General features: G+C 36.6%; 1 protein-coding gene across 2 annotated transcripts in view; it reads left to right on the forward strand.

Moving 5' to 3' along the window:
* Positions 1 to 25,392, forward strand: part of Plaa (phospholipase A2 activating protein) — a 32,466-nt gene extending 7,074 nt beyond the window's left edge. The window contains exons 2-14 of one of the 2 annotated variants that reach the window (XM_028773308.1): positions 1,745 to 1,938; positions 4,436 to 4,536; positions 4,622 to 4,742; positions 5,509 to 5,676; positions 6,003 to 6,138; positions 8,389 to 8,558; positions 8,848 to 9,005; positions 9,873 to 10,092; positions 14,130 to 14,198; positions 17,480 to 17,548; positions 18,452 to 18,553; positions 20,822 to 20,986; positions 22,707 to 25,392. In XM_028773308.1, coding sequence (XP_028629141.1) covers positions 1,745 to 1,938; positions 4,436 to 4,536; positions 4,622 to 4,742; positions 5,509 to 5,676; positions 6,003 to 6,138; positions 8,389 to 8,558; positions 8,848 to 9,005; positions 9,873 to 10,092; positions 14,130 to 14,198; positions 17,480 to 17,548; positions 18,452 to 18,553; positions 20,822 to 20,986; positions 22,707 to 23,269 — 2,236 coding nt within the window. In that variant the 3' untranslated portion in view covers positions 23,270 to 25,392. The remainder of the gene's footprint in view (positions 1 to 1,744; positions 1,939 to 4,435; positions 4,537 to 4,621; positions 4,743 to 5,508; positions 5,677 to 6,002; positions 6,139 to 8,388; positions 8,559 to 8,847; positions 9,006 to 9,872; positions 10,093 to 14,129; positions 14,199 to 17,479; positions 17,549 to 18,451; positions 18,554 to 20,821; positions 20,987 to 22,706) is intronic. The other variant, XM_028773309.1, reaches the window with a different exon arrangement.
* The last annotated feature ends 386 nt before the right edge of the window (positions 25,393 to 25,778 follow it).

Raw genomic sequence — 25,778 nt, forward strand, 5'->3', positions numbered from 1 at the left:
ATTCAATGTCCCTGTGTTAAATTCTAGCCCGATATGTATACTTGATGTGTATACTTAGGTCTTTTCCTACCTGCTTTTTCCCTCAGCATGCACATTCAGTTCTAACATCCCTGTATATGCAATTGGCTTTTGAATATCCTTGTTTTAAAGTGATTTGTATTTTGATACGATCTCTGCCTATGTAGCCAAAGCTGGCTTTGAACTAAATCCTCTGAGTGTTGGGATTGTAGACATATACTACCACACCTGACTACTAATATCTTGGATTTTATTGCTGGCTCTCAAAAATAGGTAAAGAGAATGCTGAAGGGGCAAAATGGCCGACCATCAGTCCTTTAAATTTCTTGTAAACCACCAGTTGGAGAGGCAGTTTACATCAACAGAGCAGACAGGAAGTTTCAACAATGCCCACCTATTTTTGAATATCAAACCATGATCAGAGAACTGACCTCTGCTGTTTGGAGGACAGGATACTTTATGCACACTTTGACTTCTGCTTCTGTGTGCAGTCTACTTACTACATGTGGAGGATCACCCACCATGGAGTTAGAGGCTGACAGATCAGTAGCTACTACTGTTCCAGCTGCTGAAATTTAATAAAATTAGCTTCAGTAGGCTGGGTATGTGGTGTGCATAGGCTCTGGGTTTGACTACCAGTGAATTTGCTGTCTAAATGAGGAGAAACATTCCTGGTTCTTCCTACCAACTAGCATTTTCACGGGGGTCTCTGTAGTTTTTGTTTTTTTACGGGGAGAGGACGGATTGGTACATTGATTGTCCTCTAAACCTGCTGCCAGTGTAGAAATCATTTTCCACAGGTCTCCTAGGCCTTTACTACTTCACAGCTGTTTTGACAGTATTGAAAATTGTATTTTTGTTTGTGTTTACCTTCATCCTCCCTGCTGTGCTTTTATTGAATCATGAACTGCTGTTTTAGTTAGATGGCTAGTTAGTGCACTTTGGGAAAGAAAGGAAACTGTTCAGTTTTTGTCCTGGAGTTTAATTTCACTCATTATGTGCACTTGCCTTAGCTGTTGCAACTAGATTGTAAACTCTTTTATTGCTAGAGATATAACTGTATGTGCCTCTTAGTTACTAACTTATTGTTTTTTACATAGTATATGGTACCATTGTTTGATTTACTTAAGGCAGGGATGCTAAAAGATTGATGTATGTGAGAAGTGGGCAATCGTTTGTAATCTAAGGGACTTATTAATGTACTGTGCTCTCCCAAATAGTACATTGGTTTCTCATTTTTATTGCATACTAAAAATGATTGCCATTCTTAGTTGTTCAGTTGCATCTATTATACTATACTAAAGGGTAGCAAGGTAATACTTCATTGAGCAAATTTACTTTACTGACAGTGGATTTCATTATCTTAATTTTTGTTTCAGTTCCCCAATGATTTCTTAGAGCAGCAATACCTGATGAGTAGAAAGGTTGTGGGGAATGAGAAAAAGGCACTTGCAGTATTCATCCCCTGCCCTTTGCTTTCTTATTTTTCCTGTTAATCAATATACCTGTACTGAGAAATCACAACAGATTTTTCCCAATCTGATATATAATTCTTTTACTCATGCAACATAGCTATTTAATGTTTAATTAAAAACAGTATGTTCTTTGAACGGTATATTACTACTCAACCTGTATACTGAGTAATAATGAATGTATTTTATGTTTGATGTCTTAGGGTAAGCCAGCCGGCAAGTGTGTGTTTGTAGTAATGATCCTCTCTTTCCAGTCCTAACAGGGGCTTTACAGAAATGCACTGTATGAGCGGCCACTCTAATTTTGTGTCTTGTGTGTGCATCATACCCTCAAATGACATGTATCCTCATGGACTAATTGCCACTGGAGGAAATGACCACAATATTTGCATTTTCTCGCTGGACAGTCCGATGCCACTTTATATTTTAAAAGGTCACAAAGATACTGGTAAGTATAACATGATGGATAGTATTTTTGTATTTGAAGAAGTTTCACTACTTTGAATTACACCCCATGTATTTTTCGTCCTCATATTTTAAGCTATGTTTGTTAGTGGAAACCTTTTTGGACCATCTGAGTTCTGTAAATTTTCTTTTATAAATTTACTTGCAGATTTAGACTGGTATATTCAAATAGTTTTCCCTCTTTGTTCCGGGATCAGATAGTTTTAGGGATCTGATATTATTAGAGGAAAAATACTTCAAAACTGTTACAGCCCTTTCTTATAAAATGATGCGTGAAATCAGTTTGGTCATGTGTACATTTGTATTGTTTTAAGATTTATTTTTATTATTTTTAATTATGTATGAATGTCTGTGGGTATGTGTATACACCTATGTTCAGGTGCCCGTGGAGATAAGAGACAACAATACTTCTGGAACTGGGGCCATAGGTTGTTGTGAGCCACTAGATACAGGTCTGGGAGCCAAACTTAGGACCCTGGAAAAGCAGTATGCACTACGGAGCCGTCTCACAGCCCCTATACTTACTTTGTATAGTATGTGTAAAAGTTTGGGACATGATTTATAAACACTTAAAAATTCCTGTAAAGAGTAAAGATGTTTGTGTATATGTAATATTTTAAATGATACACATTTAAGGTTTTTTTTTTATTTTGGAAAGTTTTAAATGTATATAAATTATAGACTTGGTATTTTAGAGTGAGTTATGAATAAATGTGTGTACTATTTAAAAGAGTAAATAGTATAAATAGTTTGAGTTTACATAGCTTTAAGGATTATCAGTGGCTTAATTTTCTTACCCTACCATGGTATTATTTTAAAATGAAGTTCTTGATTTTTTTTTCTCTACTTCAATATGTAGCTTTGCCAACTTTTTCTATAAAGTGTTAGTTATTAAATGTTTTAGACTTTTTAGACTATATGGCTGCTATAACTCCTCAATTCACACAAAAGCATAAACCAAGATGTCTGTTTTTCAATAAATCTCACATGATAGGGCTTCTCACATGATAGGTAAGTGTTCAGCACTGATCTGTCTTAATTGCCCAAGGTACTTTTAGAATCACAGTGCGTGTAGTCTAGGAAGACCTTTAACTTGTCATCTTCCTGCATTAGCCTCCTGGGTAGCTGGGATTATAGGCTTATGCTACTAGGTACAACGAATAATCTTTATCTATGGACACTTGAAATGTGTATTTCATGTAGCTTTTACATGTCACCAAAGGTAGTTCTAATATCCCCCTGTCACTTAAGGTAAAATTGTTTGGCTTTTATGGGTTATGAAAAAAACAAGTGGTTTCTGTGCATTAATTCTCCCAACCACCACACCCCTCCACAAACAATGACTCTGGGGGGTAGGGAGGAACAACCTTGAGTGCTGTTGAGTGTTGTTCCTCTACTACTGTCCACCTTCCCCCCCACCCCCTTTGACCCAGGTGTGGCATCTTTAAATCCTAGTACTTTTGAGGAAGAGGTGGTTTGAGGCCAGCCAGGGCTAGTTCCATAAAACTATTTTAGTAGTATGTTTGGCAGATGTATGCCACAGCACATGCAAGGTCAAAGGATACTACTTGGGAGTCTGTTCTCCTCTTCCTTATGAGATCCAGTGATGGAATTAATATTGTCAGGCCTGTGCACAAATGTCTCTTCTTATGGAGCCCTCAATCCACCTTCACCTTTTTAATTTTGAGCAAAGGGCTCTCAGTAGCCCGCTGCTTGCCAGGCTAGCTAAGCTGCCTGGCCAGATAGCCTGCGGGATCTGCCAGTTTTCCCATCCCTAGCGCTAGGATTATAAGCACGTATCATTGTTACCCCCTTGGCATTTTTATATTGGTTCTACAGCTTGACCTTAGTCGTTTGTGCTTCCTTGTAAGGGAAACGCTTTACCATCTGACCCTTCTCCCTAACCCCAACTTTTTTCTCTAATAGGAAGAAATAACCATATTATTAGTATATTATTAAAACAAACAAAAATTCTTAATATCAACTATCTAATGAGTATTTGGAGTTGCTGTGCTGACTCAACATCTTTTTTATGCTTTGAATTCTAACCCTGACAGGTTCATTTGCTAGTTCTTACCTGGCGCCCATGAAGGTTGGTTAGCTCACAACTGCCTGTAACTCCAGTTGCCAGGGTACCTAATGCCTTTCTCTCACCTGTGCACATGTGGCATACACCCATATAGACGTATACATATACATGAAAATAAGAATAAATTAAAAACCAAAAATAGCTCAAAGCACTTGGACTCTTATGCCACATGGCTTATAAATGGCTCAGCTAGGCCTTGTTCCTAGACATTCTGGCACCAGAGCTTGTAATCTTGATCTCCTGTTCCCTTGCAGCTTCACTGAATAGAACTTTATTGGCTAAGAAACCATCATTTCACAAATTTACTTAAAAATTTTAATACTTCAAAAGATTGTGAGGTTGAACATTTATTCACATAAAAATGTACTAACTAATCATTTTTCCCCCTTAGTTTGTAGTCTTTCTTCTGGAAAATTTGGGACATTACTTAGTGGCTCATGGGACACCACTGCTAAAGTCTGGCTGAATGACAAATGCATGATGACATTACAGGTATTGTTTCTGTGTGAATATTTTAGATAATAAACGAAAATGAAGATTCTGTGGCATCTTAACCTGATACCCATTTTACTTACAGGGTCATACAGCTGCAGTGTGGGCAGTAAAGATTTTACCTGAACAGGGCTTAATGTTAACTGGATCAGCAGACAAGACGATTAAACTATGGAAGGCTGGAAGATGTGAGAGGACTTTTTCAGGTACTGTTAGGGTTAACAGCTTTTGTAATACATAATATGCTTCTTACCTGCCCAATTATTTCCTTGAATGTTTAGAAGCTGAAAAGTGATAATTTAAAAATTCAGTATAACTGAGGCCATTTGGGTGAGTCTAATTTTGTGTGTGTTGTAATGCATGTAACTTTTGGTATGGAATTAAACTCAAGCTTTTTGACACAGTGAAGAATATATTGTCTGATTATTTATGTATTTTTGTACTTTTAGCTTTGGGGATTTGAACCAATACCTTTAACTACAAGCTTTCCTGCTGAACTACATCATTAGCCTCTGGACTGTCTGATAGGAGTGTCACACTATTCTTTATTTCCTTGTAGGCCATTAATATTTTGAGTGTGAGTTTTACTGGCTTTCCTCTTTATTTTTATTCCTTAAAGGTTAAAGTTGTTGTGTGGTACATGCCTTTAATTCCAGTGCTAAGGAGGCAGTGGCAGGTGGATCTCTGTGAGTTGGAGGTCAAGCCTGGTTTACATATCTTGAGAGTTTAGGAAATCATGTCAAGAAGATAGAAAAAATATAAAATAACTTCCTAAGACTGGAGATTAAAAAAAAAAATTGCTAAATGGCCTACTTTCCATTACAGACCACTTTCTACAGGAGAAAATAAATTTCTATAACTTGATTTTCTATAGATTTTACTACTCACTTATAAGTTTTATGGTGTTACTAAGCTGTATAGTGCAGTCAACCAAGTGGTGCATTTTTTGATTTGTATTCTTTTTAAATCTAGGGCATGAAGACTGTGTAAGAGGCTTGGCAATCTTGAGTGAGACAGAATTTCTTTCCTGTGCAAACGATGCCAGTATTAGAAGGTGGCAGATCACCGGCGAGTGTCTGGAAGTGTACTATGGACATACAAACTATATTTATAGCATATCTGTCTTTCCAAACTGCAGAGGTAAGATTACCTTAGGCTGTGTATTTATATTTGTGCTCTTATATTTCATTTCTGAGAAATTCTTTTACTCTCTTCATATTATTTCAGAGTAGATAGCTATATTATTAAAAAGGCTCTTGAGTGATTGAGGACTTGGTAAAATTAATTGGTCCAAAGAATAGAGTGTACAATGTGAAATGAATAAAAACATGATTTTGAAGTTTAACAAGTTATAAAAATCTAAAATTAATTTTAATTAGTCAATATACATATGAAGAAAGGCATTGTTTATAAATATACTCCATTTTATCCAAACAAATTCTTTCTTCTGTTTTCATGAATTTTAGATTTTGTGACAACTGCAGAAGACAGATCTCTAAGAATATGGAAACATGGTGAATGTGCACAAACAATCCGACTTCCAGCTCAGTCTATATGGTGCTGCTGTGTGCTGGACAATGGTGACATTGTGGTTGGTGCGAGGTATTTATATTCTAGTCGGTCAATACATTTTCTGTATCTAGGTGGTTGATAGGTACTTGAGTATGCAGAGGTAAACCAAAGAAGTTTCAGTTGAATTGGAGGATTGCTTGCATATTTTTGTTATCAAGTAAAACAGCAATAATAAGAACTTTCCGAGTACTGGTGCTTACTTTGTGGTATAGTATTATGTTATAAATTATATAGTGAAAACACTGAATACCAAAGAAATTCAAAAAAATAGAGATCTGTTTGGAAAAACTTTCTGGAAAGGTTAAATGGGATTTTGAAAGTTGAGTAATGGAAATTAGAATTTCTGATAAATGAGATAATATAATAAGTTAGTTCCCTTTAGAAGTGAATATTCTGTGTGGGAAATACTCGACTAAGGTTGAGGTATAGCGAAAGGTGGGCTTACCTGTGGCTAAGGTTCAAGCTAGTTCTTTTTTGTTTTGTTTGGTTTTTTTGAGACAGGGTTTCTCTATATATCTCTGGCTGTCCTGGAACTTACTCTGTAGACCAGGCTGGCCTCAAACTCAGAAAACTGCCTGCCTCTGCCTCTGCCTCTGCCTCTGCCTCCCAAGTGCTGGGATTAAAGGTGTGCACCACCACTGCCTGGCCTCAAGCTAGTTCTTTTTTAGATTTGATGCTTCGGGTTAAAGGATTGTAGCTCTTGACCAAGACGTGATCAGATTTAAGTAGAATTTATAATTTATGCAGATTGAGTTCAACTAAAGGTAACAGTGACCTCACAATACTAACAGTAAATGAATGAGAGAATTAACCGGAAAAAAGGAAAAGGATAAAGCTTCAAACAATAGTTTGTGATAATCCTCATTAATAAAAATAGAAAAATGGGAGAATTAAATTGGTCTTAGTGTCATAAAGAAGGTAGTAGTACTTTGACTTAAGACTTATTGAATCTGAGTAATGTCTTGTCACACTGCCAGTGGGTCCTGAGTAGTCGGTTTGAATTCTAGAATAAGACTAATACTGAAAATTTACACAGAACATTCTCTGAGTGAACAAATATAGAAGAGAGACAGAAGACTAGCAACTGAATCTTGTGAAATACTCTGGATATAGAAAGGTCAGTAGGTTAAAACAAAACACAGGAGTCTAGATGTCAGAATTCAAGGAGATGGAAAAGAGGCCTGGAGGGGGCTTCGTATCAGTGTCATAGAGTGCTAAGTGGTCCAAGAATGGAAAGGTAGAAAAGCAGTGGCTTCATTTTGAAAGATGATACTACCTGTTATTGCTGTTACATTTTAGTAGGAATTCTATGGCAAAAAAATAAAGGAAATAAAGGGGTGTTTGATCTAGGAAGAGATTGTAAACTAGACATTGAGGGCGTGTAGGAAAAGGTGACAGACAGCCCTGAGTGCAGAAAGTACTCTGTAGACTTCAGTAGAATTAATGCAATTTAAACGAGTTAACATGACTCCCTCACTTTAAAACCAGAATTGAGAAAATGTAGCCATAAGACTAGAGTGTTTTCTTGGGGATGTAAGTTAAGGACTGTATTTAGGTAATTTTTTTTTTGAGGTTATTTGAGCATATTGAGTGCTTGCTGTTTGATAAGACCAGGTTGAGTCTTTGGACCATTTTGTAAAGTAAACTGGCCCAAGAACCTATTTTTGTTGTTTTTTTCATTGCATGTTTTAGTTTTGTGTTTTCAAGATAGGGTCTTGCTGTGACACTTAGTCTCATTGTACATTCCCCAATGCCCAACCAGTTCTTTTTGATAGTGTATGTTGACTATGTGGTAGTGATTTTAAAAAGTAAAAAAGTGCTGTATTTCTAAATTATTACAGTAAATACTTAATATAGAACTAAACATTGTGCTGGACACAGTGACACTTGTAATCTCAGCACTTGAGAGGCTAAGGTGGAGAAAACACATTTAAGCCTGGCAATGGCTGTGTACTAATTAATACCAGTCTTAGAAAAGCCAAATGCTAGGATATAACTCAGTGGGAGGCACCAGCCTAATGGACACAAGAGTCTGATGTGTTTAGTCATGGACAATTTTCTTTTAAAAATTGAAATTTGTGTTTTAATGTATTTCTCCTTTGCCAGCAACTTTAAATAGCTGAAATAATAATGTCTGTCACAGTCAGCCTACTTCTCCACAGTACATAGTGATTGATATTGCTTCATATTCATGCATACAGATAACTTTTGCTTTTTTTCACATGAGAGAATGTTAATAAACTATGGCAATGACTTAAAATTAGTCTGCTTTTCTTGTAGTGATGGTATTATTAGAGTGTTTACAGAGTCAGAGGAGCGGACAGCAAGTGCTGAGGAAATCAAGGCTTTTGAGAGAGAGCTCTCTCAGGCAACTATCGATTCCAAAACTGGTGACTTGGGGGACATTAATGCTGAGCAGCTTCCTGGGAGGGAACATCTGAGTGAACCAGGTAACTGTTTATTATAGTGAAGTCATAGTTAAAAATGCCACCACATTGCATTTTGGAATACCAGGAGTAATGAGGGGAATGTGGTGCTAATGTTCCATCTGTTCTCAATGCCAGGTACTGATACTTGATACTGATACTATCACACATAACTCATGAGAGAAGCCATGTCCTTCTCGCTCATCTTACTTTTTGAACTTGGAAAGCACCCATAAAAAACATGTTAAAATTTGTCTGTTTTTACGTTTTACTCTGCTAGTCAACCTTTGACTCTTAAAATATTTGTTTTAAGGTACTAGAGAAGGACAGACTCGTCTAATCAGAGATGGAGAGAGAGTTGAAGCCTATCAGTGGAGTGTTAGTGACGGGAGGTGGATAAAAATTGGTGATGTTGTTGGCTCATCTGGTGCTAATCAGCAAACATCTGGAAAAGTTTTATATGAAGGGAAAGTATGTCTACTTCTGCTTTCTAATTGTTATTATTATTATTATTTTGTTTTTTCGAGACAGGGTTTTCTCTGTGTAGCCCTGGCTGTCCTGGAACTCACTCTGTAGACCAGGCTGGCCTCGAACTCAGAAATCCACCTGCCTCTGCCTCCCAAGTGCTGGGCTTAAAGGCATGTGCCACCACTGCCCTCTAATTATTATTACAAGCTATACAGAAAATTAGAAGTTTTCTCTGCTAATAAAATTTTCTTTGGTATTTTGACATTTAAAATTAAATTGTAAGAAAATTATCTTTTGTCTTAAAATAGATTTAAAATATATATCAAGATATATATATATAATTAAAGTATTTTAAATAATTTATGTAACATCTTTCTATGTAGAGGAAGCTGCATGTGACAAATTAGCCATTACCTGTCTTTTAGAATTTCCCATACAAAACTGTTTCTAGCCATTTTGGATTGGGAGTTTCTTCCATGTCATGTTTAATACCTGTCTCTGCAAAACTTGGGAAATGATGAGGCACACTGAAGACTGTGCTTATAATACCAGTATGTCTTGGTTACTGGGGCACCCTAACAGTTGATAATTTTAACCGTAAGATCAACCATTCGGACCTAGTATTAATAAGTAGCTACAGTCTATTCCCACCTCAGCCACCACCTGCCCCACTTGTAATGAAACACTAATTTTGCAGTACATGCACACTTTGGTTCCTTATCTACCACAAAGAAAACTTTTATCATTGCATTTTAGAGAAAAGTTTTAAATCTAGATGGTTAGAATAAAAAACATGTAACATCTGTGTTTTGTATGTCTTCAACATATTTGAATAGGTAAATTAACTTTTATTTTCTGTTTCCATTACAGGAATTTGATTATGTTTTCTCAATTGATGTGAATGAAGGCGGACCATCGTATAAATTACCATATAATGTCAGTGATGATCCCTGGCTAGTTGCGTACAACTTCTTGCAGAAAAATGATTTGAATCCCATGTTTCTGGATCAGGTGGCTAAATTTATTATTGATAACACAAAAGGTCAAACACTGGGACTTGGGAATCCCAGTTTTTCAGACCCGTTTACAGGTGAGCTTGGACTTGTATTCAGTCTTATGTACTAAATTAGTATTGGGGGTTGTGGGTGTGGTATTTGTTTTGTTTTAGTGGAGATAATAACCAATGCAATGTGTGTGCAAATCCATACTCTTAGCACTGAGCTAGAACCTTGTCTTTGCTAATTTTTCTTCTCGTCTAATGATTATGTTTTTAAATAAAAAGGATAGGCAGTTTTACTTCATATTCTAATCAGTAAGCCTCAATGTATACACTAAGTTTATATTTTACAGAAACAATTACAAAATTACTTTCTGCCCAGAGAGATGGCTCGTTGGTTAAGAGCACTGACTGTTCTTCCAAAGGACCTGGATTTAACTCCTGACATTCTACATGGTAGCTCACAGGCACCTGCTACTCCAGTGCCAGGGGGCCTGATACCCTCTTCTAACCCCCTTGGGCACTAGCATGCATGTGGCCTACAGATATACATACCGACAAAACACCCATACACATAAAATAAAATTGAAAACCTAAATTACTGTCTTTTGAAATACAGCTTTGTGGAGCTAGAAAGATGGGTAAGTGGTTAGGAATGTTTACTGCTCTCGGAGAGGACTCCAGTTTGGTTCCTAGCACCTACATCAGGTGCCTCACAACTGCCTATAACTCCAGTTCTAAAGACTCTAATACCCTCTTTTGAACTCTGTAGGCATAGTACACATGTACATACCATCATTACACATAGGTATATACATAATTAACAATAAATTAAAACATGTGTGTGTGCGTGTGCGTGTGTGTGTGTATGTGTGTGGGCTTGACTGATGGCTCAGCAATTAAGCTCTCTTGCTTCAGTTCCCAGTACCCAGATAGTGGCTTACTACCATCAGTAATTACAGTTCTAGGGATTCAGAGCTCTCTTGATATCTACAAGTATTCTGATGTCCATAGGTATTGGGCATACAAATAGTATACATATACATACATGCAGGCAAAGCATTCATACACATAGAGTAAAAAGAAATAAATCCAATTTTTTTAAGTATATAAAAATAACCTCCCAATAGATTAAATAAAATCAATGGATTTTTTAAATATTTATTTTGTACATATTTTGTACGCATGCATAGGACATACGGAGGTCAGAAGACAACTTTCAGGGGTTGCTTCTCTCCCACCATGTAGTTCCCAAGGGTCAAACATTGGTTAACTAGGCTTGCTAGCAAGGTGCTGTTACTTTCTGAGCTATCTTACCAGTGTTGTTTTTTAAGCAGTGTGTACCATGGTTGTCTTTATTAACTTTTTTATTGCTGTGATAAGATGCTATGACCAAGGCAACTTCTAAAAGAAAATGTTTATTTGGGGCTTACAGTCTCATGGTAAAATTCCATGACCATCATGGTGGGGAGAAATGGTGGCAGGCAGGCAGGCAGGCATGGCGTTGGAGCAGTAGTTGATAGATCACATCTTGAGACACAACCTGGGATCTGCCTCGGCTTTCTGAAAGCTCAAAGCCTGCCCCTAGCACACTTCCAGCAAGACCATACCTCCTAATTCTTCACAAACAATTCCACAAGCTAGGGACCAAGTATTCAAATATATGCGCCTATGGGGGCTATTTATTCTCTTTGAAACCACCACAATGGTAAACAAATTAATGTTTTCATATGGGGTTAAATAAGATAGATGTACATCAACTTTAGGACAGTTTGAATATGTGATTTATATTCCATTGCCTGTAATTTAACATGTTATTTATAATAAAAATATCATGAATAGGATTAGGACTTATTGCTGGAATCCTAATTATAATCCAAGAAGTATTATTATTATAAGTACAGGGTCTAGAAAATTGAGGTACAGAGGAAATAGATTGTCTTGTCTCCTCTTTAGACAAGATTTTCTCTAAAATTTTAAAATAGATACTTAATAGTATAGATAGATAATGTCTTCCTTTTGGGGATGTTTGTATATGTGTCACTAAATGTATTACAGTTGGTATTTAACTTGGAGAAGGCCTTATACATTCTAGCTAGCCATCTTCTTCAGTCTCCTGTTCTTATTTCTTACCATTGTTTTTCCTGTGTTTTTAGTTTGTTTTTTCTTTGTTTTTGTTTTTTGTTTGTTTGTTTTTAATAGAAATTCATGTCCCCTTCCTCATTCAAATTCTATAGTAGATGTCATGATTTGAATATGCTTGGTCCAGGGAGTGGCAGTATTTGGAGGTGTGTCCTTGTTGGAGTAAGTGTGTCACTATGGGTGTGACTTTAAGACCCTCATCCTAGCTGCCTGGAAGTCAGTCTTCCACTAGCAGCCTTCAGATGAAGATGTAGAACTTTCAGCTCTGCCTGCACCATGCCTGCCTAGATGTTGCCATGCTCCCACCTTGGTGATAACAGACTGAACCTCTGAACCTGTAAGCCAGATGCAATTAAATGTTTTTATAAGAGTTCTTTTGGTCATGGTGTCTGTTGACAGCAGTAAAGCCCTAACTAAGACTGTAGATCTCGCCCCTTTTTCCTCACAAATATTGCATGCTCTTCACATTCTCTTCTCTCCTTTTACGGTAAGATTGCATTGCCTATTTACATAGTTGAACTAATTTCACCTATATATTATCATAATTAAAAATTTCAAAATAATTTATTAGTATAAATGGCTTAATCTTCCAAATACTTGTGTTTATTAGCACAAAGAGAAGTGGTTGGGGAGACTGCATGCTTAGTTTGTGAATATTTTCGTTGGTATTTAAGACTACAGGACAAAACAATGAGTATATGGAATACTGTAAAATCTAAGCACCTAACTATGTCTAGAATATTAACAAAACACTTGACTTGTTTTGGTCTTCTAAGACTTTAAGGTGTGTGTGTGTTTACGCCCGTGCACATGCAATTATTTCCTCCAAAGGTACTAAGAAGACCATTTGACATTTGTGTACATGTCAGTGTAGCTCTCGTTCCTTGTGGCACTTTTCCCCTCTGTCTATCAAGTAGTAGCGTCAGAGGTTATAGTTAATGTTCCTGGCTAGAATCTCAGCACTGAGGGCACATTTGACACATGAGGTAAAAAACCCAGGACCTTCCCCAAAAGATTAACATTCAATGCTGGTGGTTTTCATGCAACAGCAACCACAGGAATCCTAGTAAGTCTGTACAGGAACAAGGGTAGGAATTACATATGTATGATGTTGAGTCAGAGACCACCTGCAACTTGGTTATTGATTTCAGTTATGTCCACATTTGTGTGCTGGGGCTAAGACTTCAAAGAGGAGTTAGTTAAGAAACTGCACTTAGAAACTGGAAAGACAGCCCAGTGGTTAAGAACACTTACTGGAGTACACAGGTTCTGGTCCCAGCATCCATATGGCAGCTCACAACTGTTTTTATCTTCACTTTCAGAGAATCTGATGCACTCCTCTGGCTTCAGCGGACCCTAGGCACACACATGGTGCACAGACACAAATGTTGTGAAAAAAATCATATATATAAAACAAATTTTATGCAATATATTCTGATCAGGATTTTCCCCTCCTGCACCTCCACCCAAACCCCCCGCCCCCACTCACATAACTCCATGCCCTTTCTTTCTCTGTGTCTTTAGAATACAAATAGACAAACAAACCAAAAGAACATATGCACCCCCAAACCCACAAAAACACAAACCACAATATACAAACCAAATACCAGTAACACCCCCTCCCCAACAAAAAAGGGCAAAAAGTCTACAGATACACAGTTGATTTTGTTTTGTGTTAACCATCAACTACTGGGCACAGGATCTGCCCTGAAGCATGGTTAATATACCTAGTGAGACTCCATTGAGGAAGATTAATATTTCTTTTGCAGGCGTCATACACGTAAAATTAAAAAGGAAAGGAGCTATACTTGGAGTCCCACTGAAATTTTAGTTTCTATGGAGCACTAAGACATTTGACTATAATTTCTGTCACGTGACAGCTTTGCTTTTGCTCTTTTCTCCAAGCTTGGATTCATTTACTGTAAGCACTGTGCAATTATGAATCTATTTCCATGTACTTGAGCTTTTCCGTTGTTTTACATGCATAGGCGGTGGTCGCTATGTTCCAGGAACTTCAGGACCTTCCAACACAGTCCAGACAGCAGATCCTTTCACAGGTGGGATGCAGTTTTCACTCATATAATCATGGCTCAATATAAAGTATTTACATGACATTTATGTATAGCATATATATATATATATATGTATATGTGTATATATATAGCTTTACATTTTGGAGATACAATCCAATAATGGTTAATTCCCTTAAAATTATTTTCAATTTTGATAGATCTTTAATTTGTAATTTTTGGATTTTCCCTACAATGTATAGATTTTTCTCCTGATTTTAAGTAACATATTACCAGAAACATTGTTTACTACAGTAGTTCTTCTATCTGAAGATCAGAGTAGCTGGAAAGAGTTAGAAATAGAAGGTTTAATGTAAATGACCATAGCTCAAAACCTAGTTCTACCATATTTTTGCTTTGAGAAATTGGTAAGTTACTTAACTCATCTGGTTGTTGTTTTTTGTTTTTTGTTTTGTTTAGTTCTGTTTTGTTTTTTTCTGAAACAGGGTTTCTCTGTGTATCCCTGGCTGTCCTGAAACTCACTCTGTAGACCAGGCTGGCCTCGAACTCAGAAATTCGCCTGCCTCTGCCTCCCAAGTGCTGGGATTAAAGGCGTGTGCCACCGCTACCTGGCATCTGGTTGATTTCTTTTTAAACTGTGAAATTAGGTAATAATAGGTTGTCCAACCAAGATAGAGTACCACTGTTGTTATTATTGGCAGTACACTACCATAAGTTGTGGACAAATTAGGAGTCACGTGAATCCTTCATATTGGATAGAGCAGTGCAATCAAGAGGTCTGCTCACACTTATTTTGACTAAGCACCCATGGAAGGAGGCATTCTGCCTAGCTATCCAGTATTAATGTTCCTAGTTGAAGTTATTAATGGCCTTGAAGTCCTTGAAGTGTCATTGTAGGTTTTCAGAGTGCATTTACTTCCTGAGATTAGCAAGCCTCAGTTGAATCAACACTACTGGAAAAACATTGCCAGAGTTGAACTTTAATGCTGCTGAAGGAAGTACTAGTTTCAGAATGCATTAATTTATCTTTATATACTGATGTTGGATCTTGAGGTTGAGTTTATGGACAATATACCCGGTTTGGAGGAGATTCGTGACATTTAATGGAATTCAGTGGCCATCCAGACTCAGTACTGTGAGCTATGGAAATGGAAACCCATGACCCTTTTTAGCCATAAATTGTTTCACTATAACTGTAGGTCAGTATCATGAAGTATCATGAATTTCTCTCAATCATATTCCTTTCTCTAATGAATAATGTGATCATCAAAATGCAAATGATTGTACCTTGTATACTGACAACCCGAGCTCAAGCTATATCCTTTGGCAGTATGTTGTCTGTTAAGAAGTATTTTGAGAACATGATTTGATTTAAAATGGTAATGAAGACCTGAAGAGCATTTAAATGATGTCTTTCTCTTTACCAGTGGTTTTAAGAACAGTGATGCCCTGAAACTTAGTCCAGCAGAATTCCATACTTATTTTCCTGGCCTTTTTTTCTCCATTCCTAAAATGGAATAAACATACCAAGGTTAAACACATACTAAGGAAAGTCAGGAGAACTTCTGAGTGTATCATTACCAGGAGATACCTTCTTGGGCAAGGTGTCAGTGACTCAAGAGATGCAACAAGCATGTAGATGTATGAAGTAGCCTACTAAATATCTAAGAGAATTAAGATACTGAACTCCACACATACTGAAAGTAGATTACAACATTGTACGTGATGGTACAGATTTCTTAGTATTCCAGAGGTTAAGGGCAAGCATCATAGAAAATCCTGCCTGTCTAAAGAAACAAAAACAAGAACAACAAAATGGTGATGTCCTACCATATAAAAATATGAAAATGAAGTGGCATAATGCATATAAAGTGGTTTTGTTTGTTTGTTTGTTTGTTTGTTTTTTCTTTTGGTAAAACATCAGGAGGATATTTAAGCCCTCAGTATTTATAGCTAATATTGCTGCTGCTCTTTGAACCTTACCAGTGATGTGAGGGTAAAAGAGGTCCTCATGTGGCTCACAATTTAAGGTTCTTAATTCTTTTCCTTATTAATATATGTAGCAGTCAGACTTTTAATGTTTATTAGGATGATCTGAGGAGCTTGTTTAAATTACTTATTTCAGTCTTCTACCCCTAGCAATTCTGACTCACTATAATGGGAGCTTACACCATATTTTCTCAACAAAGGCTTCCCATTGCATAATGTTGGGGAGTGCTGTGCTGTGGAGTGGTTTTTATTGTAGTTTGTAACATTTCCTATTTGTGTAAAGGGGTGATTTTAGAGTGGGATTGGATTATATTAATCAGATGGGTACAGAGCTCATATAGACAGTGTAGGCCTTGGGCAAGTTAGTCAACAGCCCTCCTTTTAAGATACTGGGAGTCATAGTGGCATTTTAAGCCTTACTGAGTCTGAGTCTACTCATGCTTAGTATTCTGGTTGACATACATTTTAAATCAAGAAATCCATTTGCTCTGTCACCATCATTATTGTGTACATTTTTGTTGAGTTTTGCTCTGCCTTTTCTGTCTGATGGCTTGCTTGTGCTATCTAGATTATATGTAAACTTAGGAAGTTTTCATCTTCCTTCTTCCCTCAGGCTGACAGAGGGCTCTGAACATCACAACATTGACACTCTACATCTAGTTTTCATCCTTCTGTCTTTAGTAACACTGTCAAAAGTACAACCTGAGATGTGACCAGGCTGTTGTCAGAGCATATCAGACACTTGTTTCTTTTTCCTTATAATAAGGAATTCATATATCATCCCAGAGGCCATTTTTTACCTTCAATCTACTTATGTTTTATAATTCACTAACTACTATAATGATTATAATGTGGAAGGCACCTAGTGTTTATTTTGTCACTTGAGAAGTATTACTTTGTAAAAATTTTAAATTATTTTGTTTATTTGCATGGGTGTTTTGATTGCATGAATGTCTGTGCATGGTGTTTATACAGTATACTCAGAAGCCAGCCAGAGAGAGTAGCAGATCCCTTGGGGCTGGAGTTAGAGATTGTTGTGAGTCACCATGTGGGTGCTGTTAATGAGCCATCTTACTGAAAGCCATGTCCCCTGGAAGAAAATCTAGTACTCTTAACCATTGAGCCACCTCTCCAGCCCCAGGAATTACTTTTTAGCGAACATATGATGGACCTTCCTAATAAGCAGCTCACTGTAGGCACTTTTTTCTTATGTGCTGTTTTGAAGTATGACCAGTGGTGACATCAATGATAAAGGAAGCAATGGTTAGGCTTTATGATATGTACTTACCTTTGTTCATAGGAATGTTACTGCATTGTAGGTGCTGGTCGTTACATGCCAGGTTCTGCAGGTATGGGCACCGCCATGCCTGGAGTTGATCCATTTACAGGTAGCTACTTTAAATTTATTTTTCTTTTAAATTTTTTAAATTGCATTTAAACTTCCTCAGGCCTTAGCCCAGTTTTTGAGTTCTTGTCTAGCAGGAACACTGCTTTGACTTTGATCTCAGATGCTACACAAGAAAATTTTGGTTTTATTTCTGTTAATTTGAGAAATGGTCTTTTTGTAGCCCTACACCTTCCAAGTGCTGGGACTAAAGGTGTGCACAAGCATATGTAGCAACAAAAGACAATTTTAAAAGAAATCTTAATTTGAAGTCATTTTATTCCACTAAATATTATTGAAATTTCGATCTGTGCTTGTTTGTTAGTCCCAGGATATCTCTTTGGAGCCTGGCTGTTCTCAAACTTGCTATATAGACCAGAGAAATCTAGAACTTACAGAACTCTGCCAGCCTCTGCCTCTTGAGTGTTGGGATTAAAGGTGTGCACCATCACACTTGGTTATTTTGAACTATTTGGTTAGTTATCAGATAACTGAGTTTACGTTAACATGAATAATTTATAAAGAAAATGATAACACCGTGTCATTTGGCATAAGCTATGGAAGACATGAGAAAGGAATTAACATAGCATTACACTAAGATAAGAAAGGAGGTTCAAAATTGTTTTTGTTCTTTAGCCAGAATATTTTAGATTGAATATTAAGAGCCAAATTAGGAAATATGAGATGAAAGGCCGTTTTCTAAATATTCTTCCATTTTCTCAACCGGAAATTACACTAATAAATATTAGCATTATATAGAAGTTTATGAATGGTTTGGAGATAGCTTGTTGTGTTATTGCGTGCCTTGAGGAGTTAGGTATCTCAGTAATTGTGAGAATGTAGCTGTATAATTAGAAGAATCTTACTTTTAAGTATGCCTTATGATTTTCATGATCTCTGTAAATAGGGAGTAGTGCCTACCGATCAGCTGCATCTAAAACAGTGAATATTTATTTCCCCAAAAAAGAAGCTCTTACCTTTGACCAAGCAAACCCTACACAAATATTAGGTAAGTCTATATTAATGTTTCTTCTTTACATATTCATTGACTGTTAGAGATGCTCTCAAGACTTAATCTTCCTTTGCCTGACATATGTCAGGATTTGGCTACCTAAACAAAGACTTCTAGTGAGATGTTTATTTGTTTGTTTATGTGTATTTTTAAATTTATTTATGTATGTTGGTGTTTTGTCTCCATGTGTATATCCATGTATATCCATGTGAGGGTGTCAGATTCCTTGGAAATGGGGTTACAGAGAGCTGTGAGCTGCCATGTGGGTGCTGGAAATTGAACCCAGGGCCTCTGGAAAACAGCCAGTGCTCTTAACAATTGCACCATATCTTCAGCCTCCTTAAGGTATTTACTATCTGGCTGTGATGACTGCAGCCTAGTAATTCTGCCTTAATGGATTCTAAGAAGCTTTGTACAAATAAGGTAAATGTTTTATCATGACTTTAATAAAAAATGAGAAAGTCCTGCCCTCAAGCTCTTGTTGTTTGGGTTTGTTTGTTTTGGATTTTTTAGGGTTATTTTGGGGGCGGGGGTGACAATGAATGAATAAAGCAGGTCATAACTTTTTGGTTTTTTAAAAGCAGGCTTTACAGGCTCACCCCTGACTCCTGATCTTTCTGTCTTAGCTTCCTGAGTGTAAAGATGACAGGCATTGTACCACCACACCCCACTTTCCAGAGCTTACCTTTAAAAACTCATCTGTGTTCTACACAAAACGAACTCAGTGGCTATTTTGGAGGTTCTTTGTTTCATAATGCTTTTCAGCGCTTTTTTTTTTCTTTAGCCTTACAAGTTTTTTTGGATGTATTATGGTTCCTGGATTTGTTTTTATGTATTTGCATTTGTGAATGTATGCATCTTTGTTTCTAAATGTTTCTTGAACTTTTATTTTGCCTCTCTTTTCTTCTGTTTGTTTTGACATATATCGTTTTTCTTTTATCTAATTGAATTATTATAGATACTGATTTGTATGGTTTGGAGTGGGTAGAGAAGTAGGGAGGATCTGAGAGGAGTTGGGGAAGGAGAAACCATAATTAGAATATATTAAGAATATGTTTTCAGTTTAAAAGACAAACTTAGTGTCCTATAGACAGAGGCAGTGTGAAGTACTTGTTGCTGTGCCTGAGGGCCAGAGTTCAGTTCTTGGGACCCACATGGAGGAAAGAAAATGGACTGCATGTCCTCTGACCTCCATACCTGTCCAGAGTCAGCAGTTTATTGTGAACCCTGCACCTCATGTACGGAGGTCTTAAAGCTTTTAAAATTAATAAAAACAGGTACAAGAGGCATTCTTAGCATTTAGGAGGATGAAACAGGAAAGTTCAATTTTAAGGCTAGCTTGAGTTGTATATTGAGACTATCTAGGAGTAAGGGGCTTGCGGGCAGCCGTGGTGAGAGAGAAACTATACTGTTTGCTTTGATTGCTTTTCTTTTACTTTTTCTCAAATTGAAGGGAAGAGGGAAAATCTGTGACTATACATTACTTTATCTCTTGGCCACAAAGCTGGTGGTAACGACTGACATAGGGCGGCACCTAGACATAGTTGTAAGGCAAATGTTTTGTCATTATTGTTCTTTATATTATTACCAAGAGCATTGATAAGCCACAAAACTTTGAACTTAAAAGTATATGCACACTTACTTAGGCATTTGTTAATTCTACTACAAATCTAAAAGATTTCTTGCTTCTTACATTCCTTAAATGTTGTTTCCAATAATTTGCCAGTTTTAAAAACTGAAGTACCAAATACAAGTGAGATAGGTCCAAAGTCCATTTGTGATTGTTAAAAGATTTGTAAGTCTGAGACTGGTGAGATGGCTCAGCCAGTAAAAGTGCAAGCTGGATGCCTGGAGTTTGATCCCTGGAATCTGTGTGATGAAAGGAGAGAATTGATCCCTTAAGGTTGTCTGCAAACCATGGCACATGTATGTCTGTGTGCACACACTATACATAAATAATAGATAAATGTTTTAAATTGTTGTGGATTTGGGGAAAATAGGAGATGACTTACACTTAAATATACATAACTTACTATTGCTTTGGAAGACAGAAAGGCTCCAGAGCAGTACCTGAGCATCTGGGAAAACAGGTAAAGTCAAAACCAATGCGGTCACTGTTCTTTTACCATATAATTCATTGCTCATAGACTACATTTTATGGTCTTTGATAATTGCCAAGAGGAATGTTGCTGTGCAGAGAGTTTTCCTGAAAAATGTTGTCTCAGTTCAATTAGGGAATTTTGAAAGATTGGTTTTGGTTTCTAGGAAAACTGAAGGAACTTAATGGAACTGCACCTGAAGAGAAGAAGCTAACTGAAGATGACTTGGTACTTCTTGAAAAGATACTGTCCCTGATTTGTAATAATTCTTCAGAAAAGCCAACAGCCCAGCAACTTCAGATTTTGTGGAAAGCTGTCAACTGGCCTGAAGGTAAATAAGTAGTCTTCAAAATTTAACCAAGAAGGTTTTTTTTTTTTTTCTGCCAAATTACTGATATTTCTAGATTAAATAGAAGTTAACCTAGGTATTTCTCATTGAGATTATAGACAGTTGCACAGAAAGGCTTTGCCACGTCACCAGAGTTCATAGTCTTTGGTTTGATCATAGCCTATGAGAATCTAATGGTGTATGTTTGATGTTTCTTAATTGAAGCTTAGGAACCAGGAATGTTTTAGGATTTGGAGTTTCCCAAAGTTTAAAATATTTCTATTGACTTTTCTGATTGATTTTGGATTTTCAAATTAGATACCTAATGCTAAAATGACATTTTAGGATTTGGGACTCTCAGCCTAAACTACAGTGATCCCTGTACACACAGCAGCTTGTGAACTCTGTCATAGTGTCTGATCCCTTTTACACCCTCTGTCCTATTTTATGTGTATGGCTGTTTTGCCTGCTAGTATGTATGTGCAACACATGAGTGCTTGTTGAACGTAGAGATCAGAAGAAGGCAACAGATCTCGAGGTGCTCCAGTTAGGATGGTTGTGAGCCACCATGTGGGTCCTGGAATTTGGACCTGGGTCCCTCCCTGTAATAGTAACTTAAAGATTTAACTGATTTAACTGACTGCTTTGACTGCTTATTGTGTTCTCCCCTTCCTTTGTGTGGCAATTAGACTTTAGCTTATTAGGGTTGGTTTATTCTGGTTCATGTGAAGATCATTTATACATGATGGTGCCTTTTGTCTTTGTATTATGGAGCGTGTAATATCCCATTTTCTTAGACTCACAGTAGGGCTGTTCAATAAGTCTTCAGATGACATCTCCATGGCCCTCAGCTACAAAGCTCTACCAAACCATGAGGATCCTTTTAGCATTTGTTAACTGAAATTCTTCTCTAAATAACTTTTCCTTTAACTCTTGAGCCTAGTTATCAAATAATTTAAAACTAAGTCTTTGCAGCATTCATTCAACTCATTATTGATGGTTTAGCTGTGTCAGACTATTTGACAGTGTAGAGAGTTGCCTCGGTTTTGAAATATATAGCAATAAATATAGTCTGTGTTGTGGTAAATATTATTTGGGAGTTTGTATCCCACCTTAGATCATTTAATTCCCAAATAGAAGACACAAAACCTTTCTATTTTTAGTAAGCCTTAAAGCACGAGAGCTGTGCAGGTATCAACTCTCTATGCTATTTTGTCTACTTCCTGTTAGTAACCCTGAGATATAGATACACTTGTCTTGTTCCTCCTGAGCCTGTTCTACTCCAGTTGGCCAGGCCTCATGGCCATGCTTCATGATCTACCTACCCCATGACGTCTTTACTTCTCTTCTTTCTTCATCCTCGTGGTCTCTGCCTCAGATTCCGAGCCTGGGTTTCCAAAAGCCCCACATACCTCTCTTCTGCCCAGCTATAGGCTCTAGGCATCTTTATTCAACAAGTTTTAAATTAAGGAGCCAGATTCAAAGTGTCCCTTGCATACATGAGACTCTTCTCACTGGGGACCGCCAGGTCTTGAGGGCCAGTATTTAGCATTACAATACATAGGAACAGATGAAATCTCAACACTGTGCAAATATAAAAATAACATATATATATTCCAAAAATGATTGTTTTATAGTGGGAAAATAAAGTAAGTTTGAATAATAGCGATAAGGAATTTTCTAGATTTTTCATACACATTAATGAATATTTCTTTTTTAACAGACATTGTCTTTCCTGCACTTGACATTCTTCGGCTATCAATTAAGCATCCCAATGTGAATGAGAATTTCTGCCATGAAAAAGGAGACCAGTTTAGCAGCCATCTTATCAACCTTCTGAACCCTAAAGGAAAGCCAGCAAACCAGCTGCTTGCTCTTAGGACTTTTTGCAATTGCTTTGTTAGTCAGGCAGGACAGAAGCTCATGATGTCCCAGAGGGAGTCACTGATGTCACATGCAATAGAACTGAAATCGGGGAGTAATAAGAACATTCATATTGCTCTGGCTACATTGACCTTGAACTATTCTGTTTGTTTCCATAAAGACCATAACATTGAAGGGAAAGCTCAATGTTTGTCAGTAATTAGTACAATCTTGGAGGTTGTACAAGACCTAGAAGCCACATTTAGACTCCTTGTGGCTCTTGGGACACTTATCAGTGATGATTCAAATGCTATACAATTAGCCAAATCTTTAGGTGTTGATTCTCAAATAAAAAAGTATGTCTCCGTATCAGAGCCTGCTAAAGTAAGTGAATGCTGTAGACTTATCCTAAATTTGCTGTAGCAGTGGGGAAAGGAAGCTGAGGAGTTTTTTGTTTTTTTTCTCCCACATTTTACATGACTGACTGCAGATGTTTAAAAAAAGAAAGGAAAACTGGATTAAGTTCAGATCTTGTAAAGTTGTGTCGAGGAGAAACAAATTATAAATAAAGTTTTTGCACTGCTGGCTGTGAGGTTTTCCTGTGTAATGGAGTAGATTGTCAAGGGTGTAGAAACATTAAAAGCTATAATCAACAACAGCACAATTACAACAGCATTTTCCTCCTCACCTTAAGCACTCAGGAGAACACAGAGGTTATATAACCTGTTTCTGTTTCTGTATGACATCTTGTTCAGTTGACTGTTCTCTTTTGTACATTAGCTTCTCCACTTTCACTCTTGTATTCTTTCAATAGCACTGATACATTTCAAGGTCTTCTTTTAGGATTTACTTGAAAAATAATTTCAATTAAGTTTGTTATAAATTGCAAATGGATAAATATACAATAATTTCTGCAGCCATTTGTAATAGAAAGTACCCTCTTTCATGGTTCAATTTTACATGAAGAAAGCAAATTGGTAAGCTGTTATATTACATATCAATTCAGACAAATGCGGCCTTAAATGATTATGGTTTAGGAGTTTCACTATATGAGGTAACTTCATTTAAGTTTTGACATCTGATTATTTGTGGTCATTATTTACAAGTTAAATCATTTCTTTTATCCTTCACCATTTGAAGTAATGTCATTTTTCATTTCAGTTTTGATATGATTATGTATTTGTTGATCATCTTCACTACTTCAAAGAGAATATTTTGAATTTTTTTTACTTTTACTAGACAATCGTGCAAGCAACATTTATCAGACTTTAAAGTAAAAAACCTGTCATGTGAAATTAGTAGTTTTAGTCCCTGGAATGGTTCAGATATTACATTATATACATTGCTATCTAATTCTCAAATCAGCTTTCTTTGAAAAGTAGTTATTATGCTTTTGTTTTCAAAAGGAAAGGTAATAGAATAAATTATAATAGGGGGAAAAATGAACATAAAGGTAAGAGTACTCCTTGCGATCTGCACAAAGCACTTGCCTTGATGCAGCTTCCTAGAAAGCCACAGATTTATTTCTGAATATCCCAACAACTAAAACAACGGAGGACATATCCTTTAATTGAACAATTCATTATGTCTTTGACAGTGCTGTTTCTTCTTTCTTTTTTGGTTTCTCAAGACAAGGTTTCTCTGAGTAGCCCTGGCTTTTCTGGCACTCGCTTTGTAGACCAGGTTGACCTTGAACCCAGAAACCTGTCTGCCTCTGCCTCCTGAGTACTAGGATTAAAGCCACCATTCCCAGCTCAATCCCTTTTCTTAAGAAGTGTACTTATATTGGTATGTGTATGTGTGTACCTTTTGGTTTTATTTGTTTTTCGGTATTAGAGACCAAACCAGGGTGCATGTTGGGGAAGGTCTACTCACTGGATTACATTCCCAGCTCCGGTTCTTTGATTTTGATTATGGAAGAAATGGTTTTATAAAGACTCTGTTTATAATGGTGTGCAATGTTCTCAACATTGACATTACGGAGAACCATGGGGTTTCCTGACTTAATGCCATATTACAATCTAAGAAGGACAATTTTTTTTTTCCACTAAGGGCAGGAAGGTTCTGAGTGTTTAGATTAATACAGGGAAGAATTTACAGAGTATCAAAAGGAAGTGAGGAAATGTAAATAGGGGATGTGTACCTTACTAAGTGTTAAACTCCAAATCCCTGTGTGTACCTGAACTTTAAACTTTATGTTGCTAGTTCATTTATGTACTCTTGTTTTTACTTGTATTGAATTGAGACTTAAATTTTTATATCAGAATTACATGGTAAAACGCAAATCATCCTGGTGCCATTACAATACTTGGCTTGTTAATACATCCAATCTAGCATGCAATTTTAAGTACAATCTATGTTATATTTTGAAAAGCAGGGTGGATATCTTTGAAAAAAGGATGGATGTGGTCTTACTTAAAACATGAATTCACTCTTCAGAATGTAAGAGGTGGAAAATTGTAAATACTTTTGTTTATCACTGTCTTTTTTATGACTATCTTATTTGTACAGCTTAACAAAACATGATCTCACTTGAACCTGTTAAATGGTGGTTTACATATTTTGTTTTTCTTTAAACTTTTTTTATAGACCTCAATGTTTTCTTGAATATAAAAGAAATAAACATTCATTTAGTAAAACATACACACATCTTATTGACTGTAATCCTACTAAATAGAAAATCATTCTTAGTTTTATATTGCATTGACATGTATGTAAACATGCATTTTATTTTTTCAAAAAGGGACATAGTTCAGAAACTTTAATATTCCATTATATTCATATACCCGTTTTCTATTATCCGAAACTTTCCTACTTTTGATTATCAAGCAGTGCTATTAAAGGTAACACAATAGGGCTGCAGAGATGATGGCTCAGCAGTTAAGAAGACTGCTCTTCCGAAGGTCCTGAGTTCAATTCCCAGTAATCACAT

Source organism: Grammomys surdaster, unplaced genomic scaffold (assembly GCF_004785775.1).
Source record: "Grammomys surdaster isolate TR1022 unplaced genomic scaffold, NIH_TR_1.0 225, whole genome shotgun sequence".
Classification (NCBI taxonomy): domain Eukaryota; kingdom Metazoa; phylum Chordata; class Mammalia; order Rodentia; family Muridae; genus Grammomys; species Grammomys surdaster.